This window comes from Malania oleifera, chromosome 7, assembly GCF_029873635.1.
Source record: "Malania oleifera isolate guangnan ecotype guangnan chromosome 7, ASM2987363v1, whole genome shotgun sequence".
Classification (NCBI taxonomy): domain Eukaryota; kingdom Viridiplantae; phylum Streptophyta; class Magnoliopsida; order Santalales; family Ximeniaceae; genus Malania; species Malania oleifera.
In genome coordinates, this window is record NC_080423.1 from 27,020,644 (window position 1) to 27,043,672 (window position 23,029).

Here is a 23,029-nt window from a genome sequence, read left to right on the forward strand (position 1 = left end):
GAAAGGTTGTGGGCTTTTCACAATTGTGGGGAGAGGAGTGTTCAATTCTCTTATATTTTTTTCCATACCTTCTTTGTAAACTTCTCAGATTACCCATGGAAGTATGCCTAGTGCAAAATCATGTAAATTTATTGTTTTCTTTTTATTCCTTGCAAGTTTGTTATCTCTAGATCAATTGCGGTGTGATTGGTCCTTGTGGCCCAACAACTATTAACATGCAATCACATGTAATGCAGGTGACGCGTTTATGAGCACAATTCTAAAGTATTTAATAAAAGTGAAAAAAAATAAAATATATATATATATATATATTTTCTATGTATCCCTTGTTATTCGGGCTGAGAAAGAAAAAATTGAGAAATTGAACCAAACCACAAATCTGAACCAAATAAAATCAAAAAATTGGTTAAACAATTTTTGGTTCAATTCTGGTACAAAGTTTTTAATTTTTTATTTATTTATCGGGTTTTAATTTGACCCTTCAATGACTGCAGTTAACCAAACCATACTGATATATTATAAAAACATAATTATGTATTGTTTAATGTTTTATAATTTTATGATAAGGGAGAGCCTGTTTAGATGGGTTGGGCTTCTGCAACATAGGCCAAATAGTATGCTAGTAAGGAGGAGTGCGCTAGATACTTTGAGGGGCAATAGGAGGGATATAGATAAACCTTAAATAAGTTGTAATAAGATAGTGTTTAAGGATTTAGTAGCACTTAATTTGTCAGAGATGTCGACCATGATTGTGTAAATAGGCAGAAAAGGATTCATGTAGCCAACATCATCTAGTGGGACGTAAAGATTGGCTTGTTGTTGTTGTTATTATTTGTTTGATATTTTATAATTTAAATTAAAAAACTGTGATTTTTCAAGAATTAGAACTTGGATTATAGTTTTTTGTTTATGTTCAATTTGTAGATGTTTTAGGCTTATGCTAGATTTAATTTAAAGTTTATAAATTTGTCAATGTTTGAGTATAAAATCTATTATGACATAAGAAAAAAAATTAATTTATTGGTAGTAATTTTGAAATTTTAAATTGAATCGGACAGTTCAATTTAGCTAATTATTATATATTGACTTAAAAACCCATTAATCAATTGAAACAATTTGATCTTGATTTACAATTTCTGTCGCAGATTGAGAATGGTTTTGTTAATGAACAATGGCCATCCTACTTGTCATAGGATGAAACAAAATCCAGGCCCATAACCAGATGCGCTAATCTTGAATCTTCCCCACAACCTGCCATCCCTAAAGCAAGATTTTAGATGGTTGCTGGCATCAGTTCCCTAACTCGGAATTAGAACCCCACGCTGTTGGACGGTGGAGAGAGAGAGCCAGAGCTGGAGATATGAACGTTTCAATAATAGGTTAGTCTCTTCTCTCCCTCTCTCTTGCACACAGTTGGGTATTTTGTCTGTTTGCTCTTTCTGGGTTGGTGATGCTTCAAACAAAATTTCTGCCGAGGAATTTTAATATTTTTTCACTTGTTTGTGTTTTGAAGATCCACTGCAGGGAGACTTCCCTGAAGTGATAGAAGAGTATTTAGAGCATGGAGTAATGAAATGCATTGCGTTCAATCGCCGAGGAACGCTTCTTGCTGGTAATACTGTACTTAGCTGTTGCACAATATCATCTTTTTATGTTTTTTCTATTTTCTTTTTGTCCCATCTCTAATAATTTTTATTTATTTATTTATTGGGTCAGTATTTCAGAAGTCTCTTGTTGAGAAACTTACATATTTTTATACTGTAGCTAAGCTAAGTTGGGTATTGTAAAATATATCATTTTTCAATGCTATTGTATCGTTACTAAATGTATGCCTACAAATTGTAGGAAATTATGATGGATGTATATCAGTTAGCTACTTGGTTAAATGGAACAAGGAATTTGGAATTGGAGTTGGAGGCTTTATGTTCCAATCAATGTGGGTTTGAATTTATATTTTCAAAATATGAACATAGTTCCATATTTAGCAAGATTTTTATTTGTTGCGGAGCTGGGACTCGAAATGAGATCTAATTATGCAAACCCAAACAAATTCTATGTCCCCTAGTCTTTTTGGATGCATTATAATCTTGAGGAAATCCCTATGGTATTGTAGAATTAAGAAAATAAATCACTACTTGGCGTTCAAATCAGTGGCAGAGCCAGAAACTATTCTTTCAGGGGCCAAGTGGAATCACTATCTGAATACACAAGAAATTAAGAGGGGTCAGTAAAAGATTTTAACTATTTTAGGAAGTTTGGGTTGGGGTAGGGGGATGAATCCCCCATCACTTCTCACTTGACAAGAGCACTCAGTGCATAAATAGTAAGAATTGAATAGCTGGTCTTGATTATAGTAGGTTAACTGCGTCTGCATGTGATAATGTGATTGTCATTTTAAAAGAAGAATTGAAGATTACAAATTTTAGGGTTAGGGTTCCGGAAGACATGGAGTGCAGAGGAATGGTTAATAGATGAGGGGTTCTGATGGAGCATGCGAGGTGGAAAGAGACTGTAGGATCTGTCAGATTTATAGGAAGACATGGAGTGCAGAGGAATGCTTAATAGATGAGGGGTTCTGATGGAGCATGCAAAGTGGAAACAGACTGTAGGATCTGTCAGATTATAAATCTGACAAATGAGGGATAGTTGAAGGGAGATGCAGTGGCAAAAGAGAGCTTCTTGCACGGAAATGCAGCGGAGGAGGCTAAAAAGGAGCCACTGGGTGAATCCTCACCCCATACTTTCAGATTTCAGAAAATTTTGAACATATATAAATTGATGAGAAAATGGAGGGAAGAATTCTGTCCTCGCTTCAGTATTTGGACTACTATAAATACAAGTGCATGTCAACTTTGGGCATCTGCCTAGGAAAATGACTATTGCTGACTACAGCTGGATGGACTTCTCTAGACTCTAAAGAACTCATAAATAACTTTTGAAGTAGACTCATAAATGAACTTTGTAAATAATAAACTTGGACTTAGGAAATGACACACGACTGGAGCATAATAAGGACACCTAAATAACAGTAGTAAATATTGCGACTAACGATATTAACTATACTTGTGCAGCTGTGCTGCATCAGGTCTTAACGGTGTGCAGCTGCACTGCATCAGGTTTCTGCCTTACCTGTTTTGCTAGCTATGGAAAAGTTTGGAAGAAGTGGGTTAATAGACAAAAATGGCTACTAGCATCACATTACTGACGTTAGTATGTTTTAGAAATAACAATTTGCTACAGCTTTTTAAAAAAAAAAAAACTCAAATGAGCAGTAGCTTTAGAATATTTTCAGTTTTGAATGAAGATTCTAACAACACTTATATGGATTTCCCAGTAACTTGAACTTACAAGTCACAACAATCAAGCTTGATACTTTATACTATCATACTGCAGGGCATTTCTGCCGCTGTGCTATAAACAGTAGTTACAATATCCTAAGATTAAATTTATGAGAATTCCCAGGCAGGAGCTGCTTCATATATTCAGGCCAAATCAAAGCTTGAGATTGATAAATTTGATGTTTAAGTGTTTATTTTTTATCATGATTCCATGAGTGAAAATTTAGTTTTAGTTTTGGTACTTATAGTAAAATTTGTGGATGGTAGGCACATATGAGGCTATGCCGCTATGGACTACCTGAATATGTAGTTAAGCACTATGATCAGAATTCGAACAGTCTTGGTCAATGTGTATTTATAATTTTATAAATGCTGTGTTTAAGAACTTAATAGGGATTGTTGCCTGAAATATTTAATCTCTTGATATTGGTTTGTTTCTCTCATACTATACATATAAGATAATTTGTATAAATGTGACTCTTGGTTTATTTTATTCTTCTCTTTACATTAGTATAGGGCGTGATCACTAGAAAACAATAGCACCCAAGCGAATTGTGCATGGCTACAAATGTTCATAATTGTAGTATATTTTTGTTCCAGAATGCTAAATCTAGTGATCCAAAGTTTTAATTCAATGTTTTGACATGGCATGTATTTTTATTTGTTAACATAGGGAATTATCGCATTATAATTTGGTTTTCAGTCACTATTAATATATTTCACAAAAGGAAATCTCTTCTAGATTTAGAAACACCTCAACATCCTCTCCACAATGTACTAGTGCCGTTGCACAGTTTTCGCCAACATATCTATAAAGTATAAGCCTAACATTTCACATTTTAGAGCATGAGCCATTCTGAGATCCTGTTCCCATTCTACAAAGAACATTCTGCGTTTAGGTAACATTGGTTTAGGGGCAATTTCAGTTTGGTTTTTGTTATTGAGTCATGCTATACTGTTATGGGCCCATAAATTTTTAGTTGATGTGAAGTTCTACCTAGTTTATATATTCTGTTGTCAATCCTATATTCCTATGTGCTCCATTTTTCAATTCATAGATTATTTTTGGTTTTGGGATGCTTTAATTTTGTGCCATTGGATATGGGAATCAGAGTCTAGTAGCTCTTAACTAGCTGAGGAAAATGCCCCTGAATGTGTGAATTGGAAGAAAAGGATTCATATAGCCAACCCTGCCTAGTGGGACTTAAGGCTTGTTCTTCTTGTTGTAGAAATGGGGATCTCATTGGTGGGGATGTAGGCAAATGTATCTCCATCTTGTCTACCAATGAGTTGGGGCAGTTGAAATAGCTGTGCGTGGTAGAACTCTAACTGAGAGATTGAAATGTTAATATAAAATATCACCTTGAAGAATCTCAGCCTGGCATCGCTGTACAGATGGAGAATGCATTTCATCTCCTTCTTTTGTTTGGAATATTTTTTATTTGGATCATACTTATCATATTCTAGAATCTTTTGCTTCAGAAATAGTATCTTGTAACTTAGTTTATTTAGATTTCTAAAGTTAATTTTCACTCTCCCAGCATTGTAAGCCTATAAAAGGCCTACTACGTACTAATTTGATGCAGAGTTGAATTGAAACTAAGTTTTATTCAGAGTTGAATTGAAACTAAATTGCATTGGACATTGGTCCTAAGTCTAGTAATATTTGACTTAACTATCAATGTTAATTGGCAGTGTTTCCAATTTTAACTCAAATTGCCATAGCTGTGGTGTTTGATTAGGTTGTTCGTCAGTTCCAATTTTTTTTGGATCACAAAGGAAGAAGTGTATTAATAGAAAGAAAATGCAACACAGGAGAACAAAGAATCCTCCCAAAAAAGAGAAAAAAACAGAGAAACTGAAGTGAAAACAAAACATTTATTACAAAACAGCAGGCCAATCACGCTGAACATTTTCAAGACATAATCCTTTGAAACAACTAGCAGCAACAGCCATAAAGAAACCAAATACTGGATCTTATCCCAAATGATACCCCGAAGTCTTCTACCCCTTAAAAAGGCAATTGTCCCTTTTCCATCCAAATACCCCACAATATAGCAAACAAACCACATCTCCTTAGAGCAGCCTTGTCTTTGCTCCTTCTGAACACCAAAAAAGAAATAGCCAGCATGTCCCCCATAGACTCTGCACAAATCCAACTCCCCAATAAAACCAAATAGCTTCCAAATCCTCCAAGAGAAAGAATAATGCAAAAACAAATGAGAGGCAGATTCAAAACTATCAAAGCAAAGGTCACCCACCCAAAGAGATAATGCCTTAGAAGGCCTCCTACTGAGCAACAAGATGTTAGTATTGTCTCTATTAAAAACAACCGACCAAATATAAGCCTTAATTTTAGGGGGAACTTTGCCCTTTCAAATCATATGAAAGAAAGAGAAGGGCATATTTTTTCATGTCAAGAACTCAAAGAAAGAATTGCAAGAAAAATCTCCTGAAGACTCCAGCACTCACTTCCTCAAATCCTCTCTGTTGGAAAGACAGCAACCCTCCAATGAACTCAACAAAGAGGGAAGATCCTTGACCTCTCTATCACTCTAATATCTATGGAAATGAAAATCCATGAAAAATTCCCCCCCCCCCCCTCCTCCCCCACTAGAAAGCATAAAGGAAGAAATAAGGCCATTATATAATGAAGAATCCCATTGTCCACCCCAAATTTGGTATTAGGATTAAGATGTCGATAAAGCTGAGATATAAATCTTTAAGGACTCTCACAAGAAGATCTAAAACCTACATTAGTATCGCATCCATTTCCTTGTATGCCAAATTTACTTTTAATTGCTTTATGCCAATGTGAGTTCTCCTCTAAAGAAAACCTCCTTAACCATTTACTCATTAAGGCAATATTTTTAGACACCAAATTCCCAAGATCCAACTGCTGTTCTTTTTTACACCTACACGCCACCTCCCGTCTAACCAAATGATCTTTCTTCTCCCCCACCTTAGACCAAAGACAGTCTCTTATAATTCTCTCAATAGCATAGTAGTTAAAAGCACGCCTCCTAGGCGCAAGGCGCAGTGAAGCGAAGAGGCTTGCGCCTCAAACCAGGTGAGGCGAGGCGACTTGCAAGAGGCGATGCTAGGCGAGACGAGGCGCACTGGGGCGACAGGCGCAATGAGTCGCGCCTTATGATTTTTTAGTCATTTAAAGTAGAGAAATAGTCACAGCCAGACCCGTAGCCCTCTTTCGACTCGAACGAACATAACCCTAGCCCCTCTTGGCCCTTCGAAGCCCTTCGTGAGTTTGTTTTGCACATTTGAACCAGCAGGAGCCTTCGCGATCCTTCGAACCTGCAACGTGAGCTCGTCTGCGAGCCTTCGAACCAGCCGGAAGCCTTCGCTACTTCGTCTTCGAGCTTCGAACCAGGATCGTGAGTTCGTCTTCGACATTTTGAAGAAGCACAACCCTTCGCGACTTCGTTTTCAACCAGCAGGAGCCCTCACGAGTTCTTCTTCTTCTTCTTCTTCCTGCTGCCTGCTTGTTGTGTGCTGCGTGCTGCTGACTGCTGCCTGCTGCTTCTCTTTTTCTTCTTCTTTATATGTAAGCTTATAAATTAAATATTTTCTTTAATTAATCTAAGCTTATAAATTATAACTAATACATAATATTTATTTATTTTACTGAAATTTACCTACTGTTTTTAAATCTGTAATATTTAGTTTAATTAATGTAAGTTTATAAATTATAACTAATACATAATATTTATTCTTTTTATTGAAATTTGGCTACTCTTTTTCCTCTTCTTCTTTATATGTAATTACTAATTAAATATTTAGTTTAATTAATGCAAGTTTATAAATTATAACTAATACATAATATTTATTCTTTTTACTGAAATTTAGCTACAATTTTTTAATTTGTAATATTTAGTTTAATTAATGTGAGTTTATAAATTTTAATTAATACATAATAGTTATTTATTTTTATTGAAATTTAGCTACTATTTTTTGATTTGTACTCTTTTCTTTTGATGTTGAACTATGTTGAATTGTTTATGCTTTTGGGCTAAATTTTCAATTTTGTAATTGAATTTTTTGGCATTTTAAATTCTAATATTACTAGATATTCATATGTTGATATATCAATTACCCCAAATAGACATTTTACACCATTTTAATAATTGTGCGCCTCACCTTCATGAGGCGCGCGCCTTCGCCTCGCGCCTCGGCTTCAAATACCCTTTGCGCCTCGGCTCGCCTCACGCCTCTAACTACTATGCTCAATAGTCCTGGCCACCCCAACATGAACTTTAAAAAGAGACAAAAAGTAGAGAGGAATACTACAAAGACAAAACTGAATAAGAGTTACCATACCACCTAAAGAAAAAAAAAAGCTTCCTCCACCCATCAAGATGCTTAGACACCTTCTCTACCACAGGAGCCCAAAAGCCCACAGACCTAGGATTACCACCCATGGAACCCCTAAATATGACAAAAACTAGTAAAGTATCTGATTTTTCTTTTTAATTAGTAAAGAGAAATTTATATTAGCAGGGCATCAAGGGGATGCCATCCTGAGGTACATAATATCAACCACTCTATAGAGTGTTGCAAACATCAAGGATTATGTTAAGATCATTAACAGTTTGCCACTGAGCCAGCTGGGAACAACAACAATCCACTGCTCTTCGCAAATCTGAAGCAGAGTTGGGGGCTCTCTTATTTCTTTCCTTCCAAGCATGCCAAAAGATGGCGAGAGGGATGAAATTCGAAGCTTTTCACTTCTTCTTGGTGGCTCTTATGCCTTTTCAAGCCCAAATGTCCCCTCCAACAGAATTTTCAGTAACACCAGTCAAAGATAGAACCATATTCCACAAGTTACTTGTCCAGGGGCAGTGGAGAAGAATGTGGTTGACTGATTCTGCACCCGCCATATAAAGAAAACGTCTACTTGTGACCGTAAGCCTCCTTTTTGCAGATTATAAAGGGTTAATATATTTCCATGTGCGGACTCCCAAACAAAAAAAGCTACCTTTGAAGGGACTGTTGCCCTTCAAATATGAATCCAAGGCGTGTTGTTGCAATTTGTTCCCATCAAGGAGAGCTTCTTGTAGAAATATTTAACCCTAAAAGCACCATTTTTTGTTTCCCAAAGCTCATTTTGGTTTATTGGGGATGTTTTGGTAACAGAAATTATAGAAATTTCTATAAAAGTCAGACAATGCATGAAGTTCCCAATCTGCCACATTCCTAGTAAAAGGATTATTCAGAAAATTCCTTGATCAGTGATTTGGAGATGATGACTGATAAGGGCATTTTTGTCACAAGCCAAGCTGTAGATGGAAGGAAAGGCAGCTCTAAGATTACTGACATTGTTCTCACTGCACACATCATGCCAGAAGTTAGCTTGGCCCTGTTTCCCACTTGAAATCTCACAAATTGGAAAAAATCATCCCATCTTTTCCTGACGAATTTCCAAACATCCGTTCTATAGGGTCCCCTACTGTTGTGTGTTATCAACCATTATGCTCGAGCCCACATTTAGAAACAATAATATCCCACCAAAAGTGGTCGTTCTCCTTCATGGACCTCCATAACCACTTCCCGAGGAGGACTTTATTGAAAGTGAGGGATTTCAGCCCCAAGCCTCCCAGACATATGGGTAGTTTAACCACTTGCCGTTCAACAGGGTGATATTTAAACTCCTCTCCAAAGCTTCCTGAAAGAAATCTTCTTTGTATTTCCTCCAATCTCTGGGCAATTGAGGCTTGTAAGGGAAGGAGGGACATGAAATAGTCTGGAAGCTTCGTCAAAGTGCTCCTGATAAGGGTGAATCTGCCTCCTTTTGATAAGAAATGTCTTTTCCATCCTATACATCTCTTTTCAAACTTCTCTATAGTGGGGTCTTGGACTCCTCTGTCTTTGAATTAGGCTCCAAGGGGGAGACCGAGGTAATTAATGGGGAAGGATCCCATCTTGCAACCCAAAAGACCAGCAAGGAAGGTCAAATGTTCTCTCCAATTGGAATAAGCTCACTTTTACCATGGTTCACTTTCAAGCCTAAGACAGCCTCAAACCCTAACAAAATGCATTGGAGGTTAGGGATATAGAGGGGATCATCTTTGCAAAAAATGATAGTATCTGCAAAAAGGATATGAGAAACTTCAATAAGCTTTCATTTTAACTTAAATCTCCTTGCACCTCCACCATCTCCACCTTCAAGCTACAATGTTGGCTCTTTTTGGATCACAACTTCTGTCAAGTTCTTGTGCTACCTCAGCACCACAATTGAAACCAGATCACTCAGATGAACCTAGTACCAAAGGCTTGTTTCTGTCCAAACCATTGCAGCTCATTCACACGCTGCTTGAAATTCTCACTGCTGTTTCCATCTTCAATGCTACACCTTACAATGTTCATCTTGTGATACCACAATCACCACAAGTTTTTTCTTCCCCAGATGCATCATTTGCCTAGCAGAATCTTTTTTTGAATCCCTTTGTTATCAGACTCTAACCTCCGTATGAGCCTGCACAACCTTCATCAGAATCCCTTCTCCTTCCTCACAGACTTGCCAGAGCAAATTCCATCTGCTGGCTAAGTGTCATTTTCATGCCATTGTTAACTGACTTTTAAGCTTCTGTTGTTTTAGATTGAAACCTTAACATGACTTCTCATGGATTACAAATTTTTGTGGCTGTGAAGAACCAATATTCTAAAGTCCTAGATCCATATTTGACCCATTTGAACCTTGTCCGTTTCCCATACATATTGATCCAACTAGTATTCTTTGTTCTATGGAAACCAAGCACCTTACTTGACTACTTTACCATGAGATTTGTATTCTTTATTTGAGTCACTTGGGCCTGATTTCATTCTACTAGAGCTGAACTGTTTCACTCAAATCAAGTGGGATCAAACCAGCCAACTTGTACAAATATATTACAAAAACACGGTGACAATGAGCCAATTTGATATGATTGCCAATAGAGTAGTGTGCATGTATTAGTGGAGAGCGTGAGTTAAAAATCTATCCATGAATTAACATCTTAGGTGGCATCTATTTGTTCTTAGGGTTTACTTTTCAAAATCAAATTGTCTCTGAGTTTGGTTAAAAGTTTTTCTCTTTTTTGAACATTATTGATCCTCATTGAAGAAAAGGGAATTTTGGAAACTAATGTTCCTTTTAGTTGCCAAATTAGTCTTTGTATCCATAATAATATATGTACTCCAGTGTTAGCTTATAGTAGGCCAAATTTGTAACTTTGCTCGAGGGTTTGTTCACTTGTAATAGCCTCTTAATAGAGGTTTGTTTCTGAAAAGTTCAGAAATAAGCAAGCCTGTCAAGTTTGTTAGCACATCTTAATCACCCCTCTACGCCTCTTATTGAGTTTGATTCCCACTAATCTTATTTGAACATCTTTTAGAGTTGCAATCTTGTAACTTCAACTCTGTTGATCAAGCTGCTGCCCTTGCTAGGACTATTGACAAAAAGAGTTAATATTGGACCATACTTGTTGTAACGGTCTTAAGTTTTGGTAGTTTTTCTTTGTAAGTTTTGGAATGAATTGAGGTTTAATTTTGAAAATTTCAGCTGTAGTTTCAGGAATTTTACATAAAGAATGAAGAAAATCCAGCAAAACTTGGGATCTTTTGTTTCCATAATATCATTCTCAACCATCTATTTTAATATTTTCCGAAGTTCCATTCATAATTTCCATAATTTATCATAAGTTTCCAGTGTTTCTTTAAATTAAAATTGAATATTGAAATCGAAATTTCCACCAATATAAAAAATCTAGCCCTTGCTTGTAAATCATTAGTAATTGCGCATAGGCCAATGCTTGCCTCAGCAAACTGTCTGATTCAAAGAGGGTTAAATACTTTCTTGTTTACAATAATTGTGGAAAAAAATGGGCCTAAGATAAAAGAGAGCTGCGGTGATCAGATTGTAAATGCACTTAGTACTCCGAGGATGAAGATGAAGAGGGTAATGTTTGCTAGCATGTGTATCCGCTTTAACTTGAGGTCAAGTTCTTTTTTCAACTAACTAGGGAAGATTGATGCGATACAACTAGATAATTGATTTTTTTTTTTTTTGATTTTTGATTTAATTTTTTTTATTGGGATCATTGATTTAAGATTCTAAGTGTTTTTTTTTTTTCAAATTATTTCATTTAATAAATTAGTATATGAGTATATTTGGATTTCAAAATTTCGCTTTCTTGTTATTCTAGTATTGTAAGCTTCAAAACGGCCTTCTATGCATTAATTTTATTTGGAGTTGAATTGAAACTAAGCGGTGGTGGACATTAGTCCTGCATGGGCAGGCCTGGGTATTTGGTGGGATGGTGAAGCTTGGGTGGGTGGGCTTGGGTATTTGACAATCAATATAGACATGGGCTAGTTGTCTGAGAGCAATAAAGCCTTTTAAAACTTTTGATGGCCTGTTGGTTAAGGAGGCCCAGGAGCAGAACTTTGATTTTATTTGGGGCCATTTTAGAGAGGAGAACGTTCAGCAGGGCAATCGCAGCTGGGCCAATTGAATGGCAGGCCCTAGTGCCTAGTCAGGCTTGCAATCAAAATGAAGGCCTTCTTTTGAAAATCTGTGAGGCTACAGGAATCGAACTCTCCTTGGAACAGAAGCAAGGTGCGTACGGTTGAGTGCTTCAGTCGTCTTCAAACAAGATCTATAGTGGTCACTGCTCCAAAAGCAAACAAGAAAAGGAGGAATCTTATAGGTGGGTTGCAAAAAATTCTTCTATTTTCTAGAATCATGTGTCCCCTATTTGGGAAAAGAATGATACTAGGCAGGGTTCTGGGATTGAGTTTGAGTGATCTTCTTATAAGAATTTTAATTCTTTTGGAGTTGAAAATCAGGGTTTTTTTTGTTTGTTTGGAAGGGAATTTAGTTGAAAAGGAAGTCAATTTGGATAATTTGAAGAGTCGAAAGGTTTACCCTCGTAAGAAAATGCAATTTGGTTTTGAAAGGAGGAAATATTTTGAAGATAATTGGGATTTGTCTGGTGAGAGAAAAAAAATATTGAGAGATTCTAAAGATGCTTTAAGTATAGTGGAGGAGCAAATTGGTGAGAGGGCTAGCTCGAGTAAGGATGGTAAGGGGGGGATGTTTCGGAGGATGATAGTGTAGCAGTAATGTTTTGGGAGCAGCAAGGATTTCTTCCGACTCTTCTTCTGATTGTCTCGAGGATTTATCTGATGTGCCTCCTCCTTTAGAAAGTTTGTATGGAATTAATATATTTGAGGATGATGCTTCTAAAGAAGAACAAAGGTAAAAGACAGAATCTTGCCCACTACAATTTAAGAAATTTCTGAGAAAGACATTCAAACTCTAAGTTTGTTAGATGACTTGGGTCTCATGTTACCTGATCATGGAGGAAATGAAGTTAGGCTTGATGGTGGTAAATCTAAGGCGAAGAAGGGTCAAAGGGAATTAAAGAATTTGAAGTGTGCAGTGAGCTTTGATTGGAAGGGATTAAAGAGGGGCTTTCATGGATGATTTCAACTTTTTTATTTTTATTATTTTATTTTTCATTTTTTTTAATTTTTTTTTTTGCTTGTGATGTTCCTTTTTCTTTTTGAGGATTTTGGATCCTTGCTCTGATTGTACATTCATGTTCTTAACATGTCTTCATTTTAAATAATAATTAAAAAAAAAATAGTGTTCCATTAGCTTGTGGTCACGTAACTTATAACATTTGTTGAGGTGCTGCAGTTGTACAATTGAATACTTCAGACTTTGATTTATGCTTTTTGTGCTTCTCTAACTAGAAGTTGTGTGGCATTTACTTAATTTTTTTTTGCAAGACAACTTGATTAGCATTTCTTGTTATGAAAACATGCAATACCAAACATTGCTCAGGAGAGTGGAATTACAATCGAATGACTCCTAAAGAATCCTATTATACTATAGGCACTAGAAACTTCAAAAGGTAAGCAAACACCAAGGTAACGTTATTTAGTATATATTTGGGCTATGTAGCTTTAAGTGGCATGGCCACTTCTAAATAGGAGCCTTGTTTACATAAGACATCATATTGTAGATAGCACACCACATATCTATCAGTATGCTTGAGCGGATTTTGAGTCAGCCTTGACATGTCTAGGGATGGAAATGTGGCAGTCTGACTCCTTTTTGATTAATTGTTGTTGCTTTTGTGGGTAAGATCAAATCCCTATGTTGTCCATGTGTGCATATGAAAATTAAAATATATTATTTTATGTATTTGTAGATATTTTGATTATAAAAGTAAAAATAATGTGAAGGGTTGTGCATCACTAGCTAAAGTACTTTTGTTTAACTAGTCAGTCAAAGATTACTATGACTTACCACAAAAACACGGTCACATCAATTGAATGTAAAGTAAGCAGAAACGGCAAGCAATTCATGAAAGTAAATGACAATCAAGCGGTAAACATTGAAACAGTGTAATTCATTAGCAAAGACCTCCATAAGAAACATGTGTTTAGCAATGGAAGCAAGTAGGCTAAACATGTTTAACAATGCTAGTGAATTTACAAGACTAATTGAGCCATATCAAGTAGTTACAACCAATTCTTTTGATTGGTGGTGACAAAATGGCACAAGTACTTCTCTAATAGCCCATTAGATCTCTCTGTTTGTCCATTTGTTTGTGGCTAGTAACTCAAAGAGATGTCAAGTTGTAAACCGGGGATTTTTAAAAAAATCTATCTAGAAGTTGAGAATGAATCTTAAATTTTAGTCATTGATATTATCTTGGGGAACGCTCCAATACTTCACAATATGTTTAAAGAACAATTGTGTTGTCTCCTCTGTTGAACAATGCTTTGGTGTGGATATGAAGGTACCATACTTTGAAAACTTGTTTATAAGCACTAGTGTAGACTTTGTGTCTCCCACTTTGGGTAGGCTGATGATGAAGTCTAGTGAGACACTCTCCCATGGTTTTACTTGTTTTGGAAGGGACTGTAGCAGCCCTACAATCATCTTTGACTCCACCTTGTCTTGTTGGTAGGTGAGACAAGTTTGGGAATACTTGACCTTATCATCACGCATTTATGGCCACTAATACCTCTGCTTTAGCAATGTGCCAAAGTGCAATGTCATCTTGGATGACCTGCCAACGTGATTTCATGACACTCTCTTAGCAGTGTCTTCCTCAGATCTCTAACTTGAGGCATAGAGAATTAGTTACCATGTGTCATTAGCAATCCATCACCCAACTGGAACTGACACACTTTGCCCTCTTTCATCAACTTATGAGGTTTTGGGCAATTAGATTTTTGATAAGGTTCTTCTTAATGTGCTCCTGGATTGTCATGGTAACCTTAATCATCAACAAGTGAGTCACCATTTGTAAGGCTGCAAGCTCGGCCTTCCTGCCAGTGCATTTGCGACTTGGTTCATCTGCCTCGCGTTGTGCTCAAATGAGAAATCAAATTCTGCCAAGAATTCTTGCCAATAGACTTGCTTGGGTGATAACTTTGGTTGTGTAAAGAAGTGACTAACAACTAAATTATCTATTTTCACCACAAATTTTGAACTAAGTAGGTAGTGCTGGCACACATGAAGACAACATATCGCCGCTAGCTTCTCTTTCTCTTGAGCTTTGTACCTCTGTTGACTTCACTAAGCTTATGACTCACATATGCAACAGGATGTTCCCCATATAACAAAACTCTGCCAAGGGTATATTCTTTACACATCTATTTGTACCTTGAAGGGTTTCCTGATCTCTAGAAGGGCAAGTATTTGATCTCGCATCATGGCTTCCTTCAAGTTGTCAAAGGTTCTCCGACACTTCTCTGTCTAGTTCCACCCATTATCCTTCTTTAGCAGTTTTGTCAAAGGAGTAGTTCTCCTTGAATACCTCTCCATGAATTTTCTGTAATAGTTGGCAAGTCCAAGAAAGGAATGCAACTCTTTCATTGTCATTGACATCTTCTAGTCTTGAATAACCCTTACCTTTTCAACATTCATTTGGATATGACATTGCTCGATCACATGACCAAGGAATTTTATGTTCTGCCGAGCAAAAGAGCACTGCTCTTTCTTCACACCCAATTTGTTCTCCTTTAGTGTCCCCTAGAGTGAAACTATAGACAACAATGTCATCCAAGCAAACCATGACAAACTTATTGAGGTACTCTTAAAATACCTGGCTCATCAAGGTGCATAATGCTGTTGGTGCAGTTGTCAACCCAAAAGGCATCACTAAAAACTCATATGCCCTGTACTATGTCACACATGTTGTCTTCGGTACGTCCCCATTTGCTATTCTTATCTGATAGTAGCTTGACTGCAAGTAAAGTTTGGTGAAGTACTTTGCATGACTTTGCTGATTAAACAAAATCAACAATTAGTGGAATAGGGTACTTGTTGTGCATAGTTTCCTTGTCGAGTGCGCGAGAGTCACACACATCCGCATACTTCCATGGCGTTTCCTCTGATACATTGGTATTCCGAATGGTGGTTTGGAAGGACGTATATTGCTTGCTTCCAACAATTCATCAAGCTGTTTTCTTAACTTTGTTGACTCTAGAGGAGCCATTGGATATGATCCTTTAGCAGATGGCTTCACTCCTAGTAACAATTTGATCTTGTGCTCCACGCCTTGTTGAGAGGAAAGTTGTGAGATAACTTGTTTGGTATCACAACTTTATACTTATCCAACACAACTTGGATGCCAGTAGGTACGTGCTCTTTGCCTACTTCTTCATCTACCACTAGTATGGCAAGATATGCTTGTTCAACCCTCCTCAATCCTTTTTTGAGTTGCATAAAATAATGGAACTTCTCAACATCTCCTTTCTTTGCAACGACTTGCACCATGCAAGGGTGGTCTCCCGTTAGACAAAGGGAATTGCCTAGTATCGGTACTGCCTCAGTCTCCCTCAAGAATTCCATTCTAAGAATCACTTTGAAATCATTCTACCACACAATTGAAATTTGCATGTCCTGCCCATTGTCAAGCTTCACAATCACTCCTAGAGTAGCTTGAGCTATGGAGTTAGCTGTTTTTATGCATCTTGAATTCTTCTCTAAGGAGAAGGTGAGTCTCCTCACTTCTATTTGTGGAATCAAGTTATTGTCAGCCTTGGTATCAGCCATAGCATAGTTGCTCTTCCTATTGATCCACAAGTCAACAAACATTAACCCTTTAGTTTGGATAACTTTTGGTTCTTTCATCGGCCTTCCCAATGTGTTCACTAATCGAACTTGGGGTTTCCTCATCCTCATCATCATGCAATGGCCACTTTGCAGTGGAAGCTAGTAAGGTATTGAGTGATGACTTGCGAGGGCACTTAGAAACTTTGTGAGGGCCTTGACATAGGAAGCATGCCATCTTACCCTTACCATTGGGTACGTTGAATGATTGAGATGACAAAGCTTCCTTTGAAGTTGATTCCTTGGTGTTGGCTCCCCTACTTTTGGGTTTGTTCCTTCTTGAAAGATTTTACACCATTTCCACCCATACCACTCTCTTTGGACGGTGTGGAACTCTCTCCAGCATAGTCTATTAAGCATTTGGTGAGAACTTGTGCAGTAGGTAAGTCTTAAACTTTTTGTTGATGAAGTTTTGCCGACGATTTCAACCCCTCAAGAAAATAGAATAGCTTGTCTTTCATTGACATGTCTCGAATCGAATGTTCAACAATCAAAGCATAAAATTGTTTCACATGATCCTTGATTGACTTAAGGTCCCTCAGTTTACGTTGAGCTCTCTTTCTAAGTTTTCCTAACAATCAACTACATAGCGTCCATTTTCAGATTCATCGTACTTGGTATACCACCATATCTTAGCGTCACCAACCAAGTACATTTTTTTTGTAGTTACTTTTACCTGTTCTCAGTCGATCCTCATTGCACAAAAGTACTGCTTCATGTCAAATAAGAAATTCTCCGACTCCTTAGCATCACGGGCACCACCAAACATTCTGGGTTTTGGCAACCTGGTTCCCTTTCACTCTGGAGCATTGGAGTTTCCCATAGCAAGAACCATCAGTTCATCTTTGCAGTCAGATCTGCCATTGGAGTTTGCAAAGTTTCTACTGTACCTGACATTTCCATCATAGAACTCTATTGACATTTTTGTGATCCCTCTAAAGCATCAACAAGTTCAGCAAGTTTGACCATCTCCATGGCCACATTGTTGGCTGTATAAGCCTATGCCTCCAGCTCTTCAATCTGTCACTATTGGTTGGCAGTCTCTTACCAATGTTGAACACAATCCTACAAACGAAGGCAACATAATTCACGTAGCAAGTAACCAAGTTTTGATACCGACTATCATGGGCTGAATATTTCACACGTTGTGAAGGGTCGTGAGGCACTAGCTGAAGCACTCTTGTTTAACTACTCAATAAAAGATTACTGCTGTTTACCACAGAAACACATTCATAGTAGTTGAATGTAAAGTAAATGGAAGTAGTAATTAATTTATTGAAGTAAATGGCAAACAAGCGATAAACATTGAAGCAACATAATTTATTAACGAATACCTTTGTATGCAATGTGCGTTTAGCAAGGGAGGCAAGTAGGCTAACACATTTAACAATGCTAATCAGTTTTACAATATTGATTAACACTCACCCTCTCCTAAAGAGCTTTATATGTTATTTTAGCTCTGGCACTAGGAAACATCAAAATTTCTGAGGAGTCATACTCCCTTTTCTATAGTAAGACATAAACAGAGTCGAAGCATAAAAGCTATACTAATATTTACATGATGATAACCCATCGCATGCACACAAGGCAAGTGGTCACAAGCAATCATAATGCCCTGAACCAAGCTTGGCTCATGACATTTTGGTTGGTAGCTTTAAGTGCCATGGCCACTTCTAAATAGGAGCCTTTTGGCATAAGTCATCATATTGTACGTAGCACACCACATATCCATCCGTATGCTTGAGTGGATTCTAAATCAGCATTGACATGTCTAGCGATGGAAATGTGGCAGCCTGGCTCGTTTTTTTATCAGTCCTTGCTTTTGTGGGTAAGATCAAATCCCTAAATTGTCCATGTGTGCATGTGTAACTAAAATTATTATTTCATGTATTTGTAGATATTTTAAGTATAAAGGTGAAAATAATGTAATGAATACATAAAATAGTATGCATATATATTGAAGACTTGAAGTAATAACCTAATGAAACAAAAATATGTAAAAATGTTGGTGTACCTTGTTGCTGTCTTTAACTCGAGTCAGAATCTAGAAACAGCCCTAACCCTGCCCCAGCCTAGCATTCTCTATTTTTTGAATAGGTGCTGGGGGCAGTGCTGGGTCTGGAGTGTTGGATGTGGATTGCCATCCCAGATATGTGTCTAATTTTTCAGAATTTACTTCAGTGGGTGCATCTATATTAGATAGTGTATGCTAGATGTCCATTCTTATGTCAATGTCAAATAAGAACATAATTTGCTTTCTTAGACGAACATTATTGGTGTCTGTACACTAAGTTGTCTCCACAAAATCTTTAGGGGAGATTTGGTTTGCGGTTCTTCCAACATCCTAGGAATGTGATGTTAGTCCATGGCATGACATTCCCATGTTTGTTTTGGTGCTGAAAACTGACATGTTGGGAATCTCACATTCTCTGGGAATGAAAGATTCCCATAAAACGTGGTAATCTCATTCCCATGCCACCCCATGGGTAAGTCTCATGGGAATCTTATTTTTTGGACTAAATTACCCCCATTATTTTGGATGGTTGGACATTAATGCCCCGTAATATAGTATTATTACATGTAATTATATTTATAATAATTAATTATTATGGTAACAAAAACTGAAATCAAGAAAAAAAAAATGGAATTATTATTATTTATAATAACATTATAGTTGAAATTTTGAAAGCATATTTCCCTCCATTATTCTGGTTAATTGGATTATTGTTTGTGTGTGTGTGTTTTTGTTTATGATAGTTGAAAGTTTTAAGGCATGGATTTAGTTTGGTAGGTATTCTTAATTGGTTTTTGTACTGAAAATATTACTGTTCGTCATATATTGCTTATGCATAGATTAAGGGTAAAATAGTAATCTTATTTAAAATGCTTGTCAAGACTCCCATGTTGAACTAAACATTGACATTGACATTGTACATTCTTGGGAATCTTATAATGTGAACCAAACAAAAGTATTCCCATTATGCTGTCATCCCATCCCTTTGGGGTTTATTGGGATGTTATACTTTCCTACTTTAACATGCCCGGATAGATTAGGGTCCAGACTAGACATGTCAATTTCTATTTTCTTTTTAAGAATTTGTGTGATGGACAAATCCTGACATTCATATGATAGTATATCCATGGGAATGTCAATGCAACATCAGTATATACTTGGTAGAGTAACGTTGCAGGTCACTGTATGGTTAATTGGTAATCCAAGAAATTTTTTAAGGTTTTATAGATTTTTGTTCTGTTTTCCTGCTCTATTTTATTTTTAGGCTGATCTTTTAAACAATATCATGACTAGGGGCATTCTTTCCTAGATGGACACATAATATTATGTAAAAAGACCGGCATAGGTCTTAACAGATATATTATGATTAACTAATAAACCTCTTTCTAAGAATCATATAAGGCGGAAGCTCCATAGAAGTTGTTAATAAGGGATTTATATTACATTAAATATTGTCAACTGCATATTATTAAATATTATTTAAAACCAAGTATTAAGCATCACATTAAAGGGCACACCCTTGTCACTAGGCTTCCTGCTTGTCGTCAGTGTACACAGCCTCACCACTGCTTTTATGTAGAGTGGCTGTTTCCTGGACTTGAACCTGTGACCAAACGGTCACGAGGAAGAACCTTACTGTTGATCCAAGGTCCACTCATTACATTAAATGTTGTATAAATATTATTATGTCAAATGTTACAAGTAAGATTGAATGCACATACACACTAAATTACCATATGCAGATATTTATATGCATGCATATATCTTAAACTATTTAGTTTTTCCTCATGAACATTCCACGTGAATGATTGCAAATGAGTAATGCTTTATGCAATTGAGGTCATTGCGTTTTTATTCAGATACTAAGAGTAAAAATCAAATTGTGAGTATTTGTGTTCTTTTTTTAAATTGCGAAGTGTTTGAACTGAATGATTATTGATGTTTTGTTTGTATAAATGCATATGACAGAAGATTACAATGATCATTGCATTTGGCATACATATTTTAGGCTTTATATTTAGGAAATTATGATGCATGCACTAGACTTTGTTATTTATTGTTTCTGTTAAGTTGAGGTTAATTTGTAATGATGCATTTTAGTTAAATCTAAGGTATAAATACATTTGGTAGTTTATGTTAGAGTTAGTTTTCAATTGCAAATCAGAATATCCTTGGTGTTTCTGTCTTCTTCTGCTTCTTCTTCTTCTTCTCTCATCCTTTCTTTCGTACTGTTGTCTGGCATTGCATTGTTTCTCAGCCACTAACTGCATGCACTTTACTGACATAAATCTCTTTCAAATACCTCATCTCTTATCTGAAATCATGCAAGTTCAATAATGCTCAAATTTCTACATATTAAGTAGAACATGGCATAAAATGTGGATATAGAGGAGGAAACATAATCCAGGATATCAATAAGCAGAGATCAACTTAATCATTCACATTTTCTCCCACATCATGGCTGAAAATTTCTCTAAAATCTTTAGGGCATGGACTTCAGAAATGTGTGTGACTAGCCTGTAGGGCAAACGGCTGTAAAATTGGATCTAGGTTTTGGAGCCTTCTTTTGTTTTTTGAAAATATAAACCGGTAGTCTTAGGAGAACAAGTTCTTGGAATTGGGAAGCAAAGTCTATCTTTTGGCTTCTGTAACATGCCTACCTACTTTGTCATGAACATAATCATTCGAGCTAACATTAGAAGGGAGGGAATAGGCTGATCGATAGCATCACTTTATCTATTGGATTTCAGAAAGACATGCCTAAATTTTGTATCTGTAAATTGTCTCATACTGTTACCTGATGTTTGTGCCGGTTGCTTTGAGTGAGAAGACTTGTTCCCATTTGTTTCTACACTGCCCCTTCACTTTGGCTGTTTGGAATGAGTACTTCAGTTTTTTTGGTAAAAACTGGGTTTTCCCCTGGCCGTCTCCATATTGAAGGCTTTTTATGTGATTATGTTTGGGGAGTTTGGTAAGGGGAGAATAAGAGAAAACTTTTTAGTGGTGCGTTGTTATGGTGTTTATTTGGTGTGTTTGTTTGGAGAGGAATGCCAGAATTTTCAGAGCTGTGGCTGCTTCTGTTAACTTGCTTTGTAGTAGAGTTGCGTTTCTTGTGTTTTTCTTTGTCATGTTTCTCTGGAAGACTTACAGAAGGACTGGTTGGCTTTGGTTCATTGAGATGTCTTGCTTCCATTTTTTTTTTTTTTTTGTTTTTGTTTTTTTTTTCCGATCATCTTGGCTGTTTCCTTTTTAAAAGGTGGACATCTAATACAATTTTTTGTTTATCCAAAAAGAGAGAGAGAGAGAGAGAGTTAATAATGCAACCAAATCCCATACTCTTGGCATGGATTGTGGTTGTGCAGTTTTGTAGAAGATTTTTTGTTTTGGAAATATTTTTCTGTTGTCATTTAGGCTGTAGCTGCGCAGGTCTGATGCTCTGTATCATTATTTTTTCAGCTGGATGTTCTGATGGAAGCTGCATTATTTGGGATTTCGAGACCAGGGGAATTGCTAAGGAGCTGCGAGATAAAGACTGCATTGCTGCCATTACAAGTGTTTGTTGGTCAAAATATGGTCATCGGATACTTGTATCTGCTGCTGACAAGTCATTAACGCTTTGGGATGTGGTCAATGGTGAGAAGATAACACGTACAACCCTCCAGCAAACCCCACTACAAGCTCGTCTATATCCTGGTTCATCAATTCCATCCCTTTGCCTGGCATGCCCTCTGTCATCTGCTCCCATGATTGTTGATTTGGACACAGGAAGCACAACAGTGCTTCCAGTTTCAGTTTCTGATGCTGGTGCTGGACTTTCCCTCTCTTCACGCACCAAATTTTCAGATGGTTCTCTCCCTTTCACTCCAACTGCTGCTTGCTTCAACAAGTATGGGGATTTGGTCTATGTGGGAAACTCTAAAGGAGAAATACTTATAATAGATTACAAAAGCATCCAAGTGTGTGGCATTGTTCCCATTTCTGGTGCTGCTGTGATAAAGAACATTGTGTTCAGTCGGAATGGACAATATCTTCTAACAAATTCAAATGATCGGATAATCAGGATCTATGAGAACCTTCTGCCCTTGAAAGGCGCACTTAGTGTCCTTAATGAACTGAACAAGACCATTGATGAGCTAGATGGGTTTGAGAAGTTGAAAGCTGTTGGATCAAAGTGCTTGGCACTTTTCCGAGAATTTCAAGATTCAATCACCAAAATGCATTGGAAAGCACCCTGTTTCAGTGGTGATGGTGAGTGGGTAGTTGGCGGTTCTGCTAGCAAAGGAGAGCACAAGATCTACATATGGGATAGAGCTGGGCATCTTGTTAAAATCCTTGAAGGTCCTAAGGAAGCATTGTTTGATCTAGCATGGCATCCTGTTCACCCTATTGTTGTTTCTGTTTCCCTAACTGGTTTGGTCTATATTTGGGCGAAAGATTATACTGAGAACTGGAGTGCATTTGCTCCAGACTTCAAAGAACTTGAGGAAAATGAGGAGTATGTAGAGAGAGAAGATGAATTTGATCTTATGCTTGAAAGTGAAAAGG

General features: G+C 36.9%; 1 protein-coding gene across 2 annotated transcripts in view; it reads left to right on the plus strand.

Annotated features, from left to right (window-relative positions):
• The window catches only part of LOC131159353 (protein RBL-like), a 36,751-nt gene that overhangs the window by 8,504 nt on the left and 5,218 nt on the right, over positions 1-23,029 (plus strand). Inside the window, exons 2-4 of one of the 2 annotated variants that reach the window (XM_058114210.1) lie at positions 1,146-1,379; positions 1,514-1,612; positions 21,941-23,028. In XM_058114210.1, the coding sequence (XP_057970193.1) occupies positions 1,361-1,379; positions 1,514-1,612; positions 21,941-23,028 (1,206 nt within the window). In that variant the 5' untranslated portion in view covers positions 1,146-1,360. The remainder of the gene's footprint in view (positions 1-1,145; positions 1,380-1,513; positions 1,613-21,940; position 23,029) is intronic. The other variant, XM_058114211.1, reaches the window with a different exon arrangement.